At 39.7% G+C, this 12012-nt stretch overlaps 1 protein-coding gene across 2 annotated transcripts in view; it reads right to left on the bottom strand.

Annotated features, from left to right (window-relative positions):
• The window catches only part of GALNTL6 (polypeptide N-acetylgalactosaminyltransferase like 6), a 490185-nt gene that overhangs the window by 19803 nt on the left and 458370 nt on the right, over positions 1–12012 (bottom strand). For both annotated transcript variants that reach the window (XM_054825417.1, XM_054825418.1), the window contains exons 9-10: positions 9842–10063; positions 2169–2285 (exon numbers count right to left, since the gene is read on the bottom strand). In XM_054825417.1, the coding sequence (XP_054681392.1) occupies positions 2169–2285; positions 9842–10063 (339 nt within the window). The remainder of the gene's footprint in view (positions 1–2168; positions 2286–9841; positions 10064–12012) is intronic.

Consider the following 12012-nt stretch of genomic DNA (forward strand, 5'->3'; position numbering starts at 1 on the left):
GTCTGAATACTTGAGTAAAATTCATTTCTCTTTCTTTCTGAACTAATCCAGAAACCAATAGGATATTACCACTACTAAAATTATGCCTATAAAAAGTTGCCCAGCAATACAGTAGTAGCTGTTATGCCACATCCTTTATCTGGTAAGGTAAGATACAAAATCATCTTTCTTCTAAATCTTCTATTTTCTTTAGAAAATAAAGTTCCTTTCTAGGAGAAAGTGAAATTACATTTATTAATTTAGTATAATAAGTTCTATTATATTTTTATATATTATTTATATCGATAAATAAATTATAGTTTTACAGATGGATAAACTATTGGTAACTGAGTTCTTACGAGTGGGAAGAACAACCTTTAAATGCAGTGCTCCCTCCTGGGGGAAAAAAAAAAAAAAGAAAAAAAAAAACCAAAACACAAAAAGCCCGAACAAACGAATCGAAACAAAAGAAAACGGATTGTTTTGAGGGTTAAATAGTGGAATAGCTGCTAATTCATTAAGCTGCCTTTGGGTCTATTTGCATTCCGCTTGTCCGGAGCTGCCCTCTGCTGCCAAGCGGCCGCCTTGCAGGAGGAACGCCCGGCAAGGCGCATCCCCCCCGCCCCTCCCCTCAGCCCTGAGAAATCACTGAACCGGTCAGCAAACTGGGTGAAATGGCTCGGCTCGGGTTTTGGCAGACCTTTCCCAATGCAACCGCACCGCTCTGGTGGGAGCGATGTTCCCTGGCAATGTTTTCCACACTTTCCTGCGGTGAGAAGGTACGCGCTGTTCCCTACCTGCCCGGCGGCAATAATTCACGCTGGCCCTGGGGTGCGTGTCAGGTGTGGACGTGCTTGAGGCTTCCTTGTTCTGGTTCTGTGCTCTGAGGAGCTGGCTGGTTGAACTCCTTTCATGCTAGCTTAACCCTATTTATTTTAAAGAAGTCACCTTTTATCATTAGTATAGAATGAGCCCTTTACATCGAGTCTGATCCCAAACATTGCAATACACTGAAACACGGATTCCTCCCCAACCTCCTTCTCCCTCTACGTCCCTCTGTCCTCCTCACAAGAACTTACTCCTTCAAAGGGTATCGCAAACCTCCCTTTTTTCTGCTTTCCCTGCTAAATTTTTTCTTCTCTCACCCTTTCATCCAATTTTCTTCCCTCCTTTCTTTTTCATTACCTCTGGCAGCCTCAGGACTCCCTCTCTACTAAAGGAGGCTTTGGAGCTCTTCAGGTTTGCAGATTTTGAAGCCAGAGAGACTGCTGTGATGATCTAGTCTGGACCATACAACTTCCTTCACTTACTGGATGTCTTTCATAAACAAAACAGGATTATATTTATCCAGTTTTGGCATCCTATCACTGCACTATATCTTTGGTAGCTGTGTGAAGAAGCCTTCTTTCAGCAACTTTCTTTTCCCCATGTTGGCACTTACCTAAATTGTGATCATCCTTCAGCTTCTCCAGTTCATTTACTTGCACCTCTCCCCCTGCATTTCTCAGTATCCTCAGAGAATGATTTCTTGACCTCAGTGCTTCAAATACACCTCAGAACTCCTCTCCTGAGCTTTTAAGCTTTTACGAAGTGCCATGTGCAACTGCCCGGTCAATTTTTCTCCTCAGCATTGGGAGATTTTTCTAATCTGGGACCGTGCCCTGTGAAAGGCACATCCACTAAAATTGCTAATAAATGATTAGGTTGCACTTTTCATCCGGATTCTCTTTGCTCACGTTGGCCAGACCCACAGCCTGTGGGGTCACGATCCCTTTCCTAAGGCACTCACAGCCACAATGAGTACAAATCAGAGCTCTTTTCCTCCGTACTCCTGAGAGCTAACATTTTTCTACCTAACCAACCTAGATAAAAGCTTTTTTTGAGTCTTTGTCATCCCTTGTCTTTGTGAAACTCTTTCTTTCTAGCTTCTACCCATTTATCTCGCTTATACCTTATATTAATTTAAAATATAACCGCTTATGGAGCTTATTGAGATGAAATCATAGAAGCAGACAACCACTAGAGCTTTACAAGCCCAGGTACTATATTTAAAATATTTTCAGGTAAGTGAACCAAAATCAACATGTTTTCATGACACAGCAATGGAGAATGGGACAGAGAAACGTTTAGAAACTGGAAAAGAGAAGCAACAATTTTACCCTGCATTTCTCTTTCTGTCATTAAAATACCTGTTCGTGTGACCACGTCCGTTCCGAGCCATCCTTCACACAGATGTCTAGCCTTAGCTCAGTCCCCGTGGCTCCGTGTTTACTGTCCACACAGAGGTTGGCTGCAACGTTTCGAATCTGCAAAACCAAGCAGCAACACTTCCCATTAAACCAGGCTGCAGAGTAGAGCTTTGAACATTAGGGGGTTAGGAGTTTAGCTCTGATGGGCTTGAGACTGATCATTAGTTACAGAAAATTGGTGGGAATGACTTTTTACTTCCTTCCTTGTGCTGCCTGCGTGCCTTCTGCAAACACTCTGCAATGTAACTTACTCTTAAAAGGAAAATCTCATTTTTGAGACTGAAGTAACTGAGTAATAATTAATCTGTGACTATCATTCATACCAGTTGTACCACTGCTGCCATGCATATTTTTTTTAGAAGACAGGGTTGAAAAGGAGTGGGTTGCCCACTGCCACCAAAAAGAGGAAAATGCCCATTTTATTTTGCAAATACATATACGTTTCTCCTTGAGTACCTTAGCTGGGCTATTTAAAAATCCTTTAGACACCTCCAGAATGAAGGGAATTTCTTAAAAAAACCTGCCCTGTCAACAAGATACATGGAAACTGAGCAATCAAAGTGCACATACATGCATGGAGATGTACACAAATTCTCTGCCCATAATATAGAGAAAACAGGTGCGTATTTTGACATTCTGGCCACTATTTTGATCCTTATTTAAAAAACCAGAAAAGCTAGATGCTGAATGGAGATACAGTTGAGTTGACATTTGTAATTTTCCATGGAAAATATTGTAGAAGTCACCATTGTTGCTATATTACATTAGACAAATATAAAAATCGCCACTCTACCTCACACACATCCAATGGAAAACTCAACATAGCACAAAACATTGCCAAGGAAGGGCATTCCTCATGCTTGTAAGACACATGGGAGAGCTAGTCTGCTCTTTTTCTGATTCTGGAGGACTGGAATCGAGTCTATTCACCATGTTCTAAGAAAGAACATTCAGACAGATGGGAAAGCAACAGGAACTGGGAAAAAATTAAAAAATGTCACCTTCAGAAAAGGTTTTAGGAGCTGCATTTGTTTAGCCTAGAAAAAAGCAGATCAGGCAAATGATGGGAGCATCAGTTTGAGCGATTGGCTCCAAGAACCTTTGAGCCTTCACCGGCGCTCAGAGTAGTATTCTTTTAAAACTTGGACAAGCCCAATTCTAGGGTATTTTTTCTTATTTTGATACAATAAAAATTGCTATAGATGAGGTAAAACCCTAGCATTTCATACACACAACCAGATGCAGAAACCCAGCACTGAGCCCCACAGTACAAAGAATGACGTTAACTGAAAAAAGGGGTGAAAGGTAATTAGTTCTCAACAACCCTGCCTTCATTTTCATATCAGTCAGCAAAAGAGACAGGAAAGAATAATGAGGGGAATAGATTTTCGTTTTATATTTTTAAAGTTTCATGTGAAATACTTACTCCAAGTATAATTTTTTGAGAGTGTTCAATCACTTCTCAGTGCACTTAAATTTACATCGCATAAATAAAGATTACTGGCCTAATTCAAAATTAAATGATACATCAGTTCTGTTCTTACAGGATGTGAGCTAATTAAAACAGAGCAGCTACCAATTGCCATTAATAATTGGGGTATATTTATGTGATTCAGAATTGTAAAATGACAGTGAATACACTCCACATCCAATGAATGCTTATTGGATTAAAGGGCTTTCATAATTTTGTCTCGATGGCATCGCTCCATCCCATTCTCAGTCATTTGGACTACGCGGTAAATGTGTTCAATGCATTTCTGGAAAAGGTTTGAGCTGAAGCTACATTTAGTTCCTTCACTGCTGGAATCTGTCTCCCCCGTTCTTTATTTCCTCTCCTCTTCCCTCTGCTCCTGAAAGGTTTCCTTGAGTTCTTCCTCTGGTATGTTGCAGCTTACATGTTAGCTCATCCTTTTCTTTTTTTATCCTTCCTTTCAACTGCAGAGGGGTTGTGGTTTGTTTTTAATTTTCTTTTTGTAATACAGACATTTCAGTCAAGTCTGTGCTTTTGTTCTCCAGCGTTTCTGTGTGGCCTTGGCAGTTGCTAGAAATTGAACGGAGCTGTCGTGCTGCTGCCAGAGCCACAGGGAATGTTCTGCTGAGCACCAGCACCACATGGCCTGCAAATCCCCTAAGATGCTTTCATGGACGAAGGAAGGAAAGCAGAAGCACAGCAAGGAGAGGCTTTTTTTCTCATTTATACATCAATATGCATTTGAACTGCCTTGTCTCCAGTCACACAGCACAATGGATTTAGAATTTTTAAGGTTATGCGTTACAACTAGCAAAGAAATAGCTAGCAAAGAAATAGCTAGTACTCCTAATACATGCATTTCCACATTTGTATTTGGGCAACTGTAGCGACTGGGGATGAGCAGGAAATAGATTTTATCACCCATACAGGCAGGCCATTGAGTTGCTACACAGAAAGCTTATTTGCTCAACCTTAAATACTATCATTTGTAGACACAGATATGGGTCTGGGAAAAGCATGCTTTTGAGGAGTCTGTATGGACTAACAAGGACGGTTAGCGGTGATCTTAAAGGCTGCTTCAGAGTTAAACACATTCCAAAAAAAAGCATAGGACACTATATGTAAGTCATTGCGCATATTTAGTTCTTAAAATGCCATCCTACACATGTTGGGACACAGGTACTAAGACTATGGGTCCCGTGGTCCTTATAAAGAGCAGATGAGGTGTAAAAGCACTGAGAATATGAACTCTAAGGGGTCTGTTTTCTCCCTCTTCTACACTGGAGGTGTCCGAGCAAGGATGTACAGGCTTTTCAGTGCTGCATCAGCGCTTGGGAAAAAAAGATGTTTCACCTGAGCAGGACTTCTGATGGCGTGGCAGCTGACTTCTGTGCTTTAAATGAGGTAGTAAGCCATAAGGAGAACTCACTGGGTAAGCCTAGATACAGCAATTCTTGGGTTTTATGAAAAGCAGTTAACATACGTTAAAAGTACAGCTTGCTTCCCATGTCAAAAAGACTTTTCTCCAGAGTAGGCCAGGCTTGAGAAAAAAGTAGCTTAGCTTGCTGGCACTGAGATGAGGGAAAGAGGAACGTGATGTAAAATAGGAGCTGGAACATGGGAGGACAGAAGGCCTGAAAGCCTAGATGTAAGGTTTGAGGAAGACACTGTTACCTCTTGACATTTGAAGCTGCTGATTTGATAGACAGGTATTCAAGGACAAAAAAAAAAAAAAAAAAGAAAAAGAGAATTTTCAACATCTATCAAGAAAGGAAAAAAGTATTTAAAAAAATATAAAATCAGGGCTTCCCAAACAGTGTTTACATATTGCAGAATGTACGGACTCCCAGATAACTTGACCTTCTGGTTAAATTAACGTTGGAGTTTTGCAGAAAGCCAGCAGTTACATGATTTAATAAGCTCCCCATGGGAGGGGCAGATTAAGATGGTCTAGTACTACACTCTCAAAAACATCCTATTTGTCATTAGTACGCAAGCATGGAATGGAAACTGGAAAGCAATGGATCCGTTGGTTACCACGATAATCTTGTCAGAAAAGCAACAGTCCTCTGAGGAAAAGGAAGGGTCACAGGCCATTGATAATTTTGAGATTTTTGAAAATTTTGGCGGGAGCTGTGTAATGGACACACTAGCATTCTCCATGTTAAACAGAGAAAAAACCAGGACAACCTCCCACCATACCCCTACACTTTAAAGCAAAGTGATTTTCCCCCTTCCTTTTAAGGGAATGTACTTTAGGCTGAAAAAGAAATTACAGGGGGAAAATAAAGCTTCCCAAGGTCCAGTGGCTATATTGACCAATTTTCTTTGACAATTCTAAAGCTCTGCAACTTTGTTGACAGGCAAATGAGTTCCTGCAAGATTTGCTATTGAGGTAGTGGGTGATGTCCTGGCTCGAGCAGCGTTGCCCTGCCTGCACTGGAGCTAGGCTGTCAGCCAGGGTCACTTCAGCCTTCCTGGGGGCAGAGGGGGGTGAGTCAGAGAGGGAGAAGCACTCCCAGGGGTCCCGGGAGCAACCCTGCGTGCTCATCATGGCACGGAACTGTCTGCACCAAAAGCAAAAAGAGGGAAAGCACAGCAATCTAAAGAAAACTTTATGTTCAATATGGTCATCTGTTAGAACGATGAACGTGGAGATGGTGCTGGGACTATCCTTAGGATGCTCCAACAGAGCAACAAGAGTGGCATCTTGGTGCTATCAGTTTTTATAAATCTTTCCATACATCTGATTTAATGCCTCAAATAAGAACGTGTCTGTAGCTCTTAGAAGACATTAGCAACGTTCATTTATGTTACTTTTTTCGTTAGAGCAGCACTTAAAGCCAGTTTTAGTGCACTGCTTACATTCTCAGATAACCCTAGGGCCATCAATGTCTACAAATCAAATATGGAAAAATGAGCCACCTTTCCTGTCAACTGCTACATAGCAATTTTAAAAATTTTTATCCTTTTGTGAGCCATAAAAAAGGAAAAGTTGAAATTGAAAGTCAAGCACTGCCGAAGACCTCACTGAAGAAACAGGGGTCTCTGTTATTCAGTGTGACACTGATCCTGATGAAAGAATTTGACCAGCCCAGCTGTGCAGCACTGGGTCTGTGCAGAGTGGGGAATAGCTGGTTATATTGCTTTTGTACAACAGATGTGTGACACTTGGAGGACGAGATTGACTCATTAAGGGTATGAGGATGACACTTAAAAAAAAGAGAAAGTAATCAACAGAGAAGTTACTGAGTTCTTAGGCTTTAATCCTTTTTCAAATGTGCTACTTGATTTAACTTTATGGGTGACATTTTCATGTCAGTAAAACAATTCTGTAAAATTCATGAATTGAGGACTGAGAAAGGAGTATGTTCAGGTCCTACAGCTTAGCACAGCTGCAGTGACTGAGCGACTTGCTGTGTATTAAATCACTGAATGACAAGTTCATATAACAGCAAATGAAACCAAGCTTAAATATTTCCCTTTTGACTGGGTAAAATAAATTATTTTTTTTCATACCACCTTGACTACAGGACTCATGAAGTCTAAAATAAATGACAATGGCTGGCATTATATGATTGACTTACTGTAAAATGTGTTTTCAAAGATATTGTTGGAAGCTGTGATATCTGCACAACATATTCATGCTGGATCACAGCTTGTAGATGCACGAGTACTTCCTAAGAAAACATTTGGTGCCCAAATCTCACCTAATGCAGCTATTGTTTTCACTTCCTTCAACAGGATTTCAAATACACATTACAAATAAATTATTCCATCTTAGAAAGAGAATGGGATGGGTATTACTGTTTTTCAGCTGGTAGCATACTTTCCAATATATTTGGAAGGATAAGAACAAAATCTAATTGAAAACTTTCCTTTTTAACATGGTGGGAGAGGGAACAGTACAGTTATCTCATCTAGACACAGAACTGACAGTCTCACTAACTTTAATCTGTCTGGATTCGCTATTACATTGCTTTACAGCACATATTTCAGATGTTACAAGGCAGAACAGAATATCAAGGGAATGTACACCCTGCCAGCTACAAAGGACAAAAGGCACAAACACGCAGAAGAGATAAGGCTGTGACAAGTCTAGCGAAGAAGATTGTTTTTTGTTTTTCGAATTTCCTTCTTTCCCATCATGAACAGATTTTGTCAAGAAATGTAAGAGTCAGATTTTAAATAAATGTGTTTGCAAAAAAAGAGAAGTTGTGCAGAGGCTGTTTATGAGATGTCTGCTTTCACACTACATGCTTTTACTAGCTAGATATCAAAATACTGGAGCCAAAAATTGTCTGAGTACCTCATTGTTTATTGTTTCTCAGACTGGCATAGGCAAGCAGATGAAAAGTCTTTCCAAGTGGAGGCAGAGAGGGTACTAAATGACAATCAGTCTTGGCACAGACTTTTGGTGTGTATAATCAGCAAGGTTTCTAGAGCTGCTTGATTCTTACAAAGCAATAGCACACAGTCTGTCTTTCTCTTTCAGCTTCTAATTATGACAGCCATTGACCTTCAAGTTTGTTCAAGTTCCTTGCAAATGCCAACAAAGTAATTAAAACTTCACAGGAATGTGACAGTCGCAGGAAAAAATAGAGTAGTAGGGCCAAAACTTCTCCTCTTGTTATTTTAGAGAAAGTACACTTTAGAGGAAACAGAAAGCCTTTGGTCTTCACTTCCTTCCTAAGAACTCAATAAGTGCTTTTAAAGTACACATTTGATGCAATTGTTATGATCTTTGATTTACTTTTTAAAAGTCTTGCTTTTATGCAAAGAGTATATTTAAAAATGCTGTGAAAAGAATGAATTCCTGAATCATGATCTCTTTCACTTAGACCCTCTGAATGAGCTCAGGATTGTTCAGCTGGCCAGGGAAATTACACATCTCATGACCACAGTCCTCCAAGGATGCACATGTATACATGTGGAAGATGATGAAGGAAGATAATAGTAGCAGTCACAGCACCCTGATCCAGCCTGACTTCTACTGATAAACTCATTACCTCTTGGTATACATTAATCCCATAAAGTGCAGGCAGCAGTATCAAAGATATAAGAAACATTAACAACAAAGGAATTCATTATTGCCAAGAAGTAGCAAACAGTAGGACACATAGAATTTGAACATCTCCAGCAAAATCAGAGAAGGCCAGAACTCACAGTACAGATATTCCTATGTTTTTTCAAAAAAGCAGCACAATACACTGAAAGAGCAAAGCCTTCTTTATAAATCTTAATGAATTGAAAGGAAAAAGCTCTCTGCATGCCATTCCATGGAGTGAATCTGCTGCAGTTCCTAGGGGGAAAAGACCACTGCAATTTTTCAGCGTAGCTATGGAAGTAATTTCCTGTCCCTGCACTCTTTGTGTTTTCATTTCTTCTACACAAAACAAACTGTCAAAGCAAGGTGTGCTACGGCTCTGCTCTTCAGAGGGGTCTGAATGCAGAACATCTTTGATCATGGGTGGAGAGTTCCAGCAGGTTGTTTCCTTGCCCCCTGCTCTGGAGCGATGCTCGGATATTGGCTTCTCTTTGGGGGTCCCTCCCTCCCCTCGTCCCCCAAATGAGAAATTGTGTTTGTCTGCTACTGGTACTTGGTCATGACAGCACCTACAAAATGCAGACCACAAGTTGGGCAAAACCGATCTTTTTGCTCCATTTGTCACACTTGCACGTGTGAGCAAAACAGATCAAACCTAACTCCACGCACATACAATTGTTATTTGTAAGAAGAGGAGGTAGTGTATAAGTGGATATGAAAAAAGAAAAAAAAAAAAGAAAAAAAAAAAGAAAAAAAAAGTTGACTTCAGACCGCCTTTTTACTAATGATATTCCCAGCATCTAAAATCATCTTGTGACATGCATACCTACTCTTTTCTGCATTCTTGTGCTTGCTGTGCATGCATCTTATGGCCTGTACGCACAAAATTGTAATGAATTATAAAAGGGACAGCAATAGTCCTAAGACATGACGGTATCTCATTTTAATGGCTAGTCCAGGGATTGTTCCAATCACTGTGAACTCCCTTAATAACACTACTTATCATAGGAGCTAAATCTAATTTCATAATTTTAATTTCCTGTAATGTAAAATGTTAGACTTATTTAAATTCTATCTAATTTGTGTATTCCTCACCTCCCCCCAGGCAGCAGGTGGAGGCTCCACAGGAGGGTAATATTTGGGGACATCCCAAGCCACTGCAGCCATGAACCACTTGAAATCTTTACATTTAAGGTGCTTGCGAAGTTCCTTCTGGGCAGAGATATCACCAGTTGAGAGATGTCTGTACTCAGGCCGTCGCTGGTAAATGTACTCTGCAAACTCATCCATCCACGTCTCCGCCACGCGCTTCAGGTTCTGTGCAGCAGAAAAAAGCAATCATTAATTTCTTCATGCTTTGACTGAATGATATTTCTAATGGGGAGAATTAAACCAGCTTAGCTGGTCTGATTTCTCAGTCTTAAAACATGAAAAAATACCAGTAAAGGTATGCTATCTTCATTGCAGTGTTGAGCAAACACTACAGAGTATTAAGCACTCTGCTTTCCAGCTGACTTTGTAAGATATGGTCTTCTGTCTTATTTTCCTTCATATTCTTTATGCATCTTCACATGGGTTTTTGATTAATGATGGATGTTGAACAGAAATTTTCTTTCAGCTGCCTACGTTGGTACCTATGTTTTTTCCTGTTAGTTCAGAACCTACTAATGTGCATGAATGGTTCAAATTATTCCTTCTGATCTATTTCGCTTTGCATTTGAAAATGCAGCTGACTTTTCAGCTGTCATCATACCGGTTAGTCACCTAGCAATTCCTACCTAAATTTTAAGGTCAGCTCTCAAGTGCGTATGTATGGGGGCAAGCAGTCATGAGCTTGCTCTGCCCCATCTCACAGCTGGTTTTGCACTACCTCTGGCCTAGAACAGTTGCTAGCACGCTGTGTTGGCGTGCTAGAAAGTCTGTGCAAAAGCACAACGCATAATCCTGAAGTGGAGCTGACCTGAGGCAAAGCAGCTCAAGGGACAGGTATGGCAACTTGTGACTTTCTGCACTCATCCTATAGTTATCTAAGGCTATTTCTGATCCATGAATCTCAGTTCTGGCTTATGTCTGACAAAGTTTATTTTTGTTGGCATTTTACAGAAAACAGAATTAGCTGTTCTGTTGTGTAAGAATTTACTTAAATTATAATTAATTAAATTAGCCAACTCAAATTATAAAAGAAAAAAATACTTTTAAGGAAAAATCCTGGATAGATGAGACTGGAGAGAGATATTTTATTGTTGGTTAGCGTCACGGAGTTTAAATAGTCTGGGGGAAAATTTTTCTGTATTTTTGTTTGTTTTTAAAGCTCCTCCTGCAACTTAATCCACACAAATTTATATGCAGATGTCATAATCGAGTACAGACTTAGTCTATTCTGTATTTCCACAGCTGCCCAATAACCTCTTATCCTACCAATAAAGCAACATCTCACTGGATGACATTGAGACACTAGGGTGTTCTTATTGCTTTGTTTGTAAAAACAAGATCATCAAGTTTTGTAATATTCTTTTTATAGAACACTAACTGCAAAAGGCTGAGATTTGCTCTGTAATAAACTGGAGAACAATATACATCTGATTATCATCAACATAAGGTAATGTTTTTTCTCAGAACATTCTCTGCATCTAAGTAAGCCTGATTTGTACTCTGATTTGCTTTCAAGATTCATTCCAAAATTCCTTTCCTGAATTTTAAAAATCTACGCAAACTAAACGTCTCTGAACTAATAAGGCTTATCTGAATACAAAGACAGCAAGATACAGAACAAAGTACTTTTAGCTGACACTGCAGGATAAGTTTCTATGTGCTTTCTCTCTGTGAAGCAAATACGTTAAAACCTGCAGGGATACAGCAAGTAAAATTAAAGCAGTATAAGTAATCACAACGTTTATATCCCTAATAAAAAATGGCTCATGCCCCACATAAGGTTGACTTCCAATTTCATGAAAACCCAAACTACTTTACAAGAAATTAGAATTCAAGAATACAGGAACTGGGTAGGACAAAGAAAACCAGAACAAATCAAAGAACAACATCTAAATGACAATCACACCTTTCTGGCAGAAACTCTGTAACACAGAAATCTCCTCACAAGTAAAAATACTGTGTGATGAGACTTGGTAGATGAGGTCAAAATATGATTAAGCACGATACACTAAGCACAATCATGAAAAAAGGTGTGATCTTTCTAGCATATCTTCCACTGTAATGCTGTACACCTCATTTACTACAATGCAAATGCAGTTTAAAACTGTTCTAGA

Source organism: Grus americana, chromosome 4 (genome assembly GCF_028858705.1).
Source record: "Grus americana isolate bGruAme1 chromosome 4, bGruAme1.mat, whole genome shotgun sequence".
Classification (NCBI taxonomy): Eukaryota; Metazoa; Chordata; class Aves; order Gruiformes; family Gruidae; genus Grus; species Grus americana.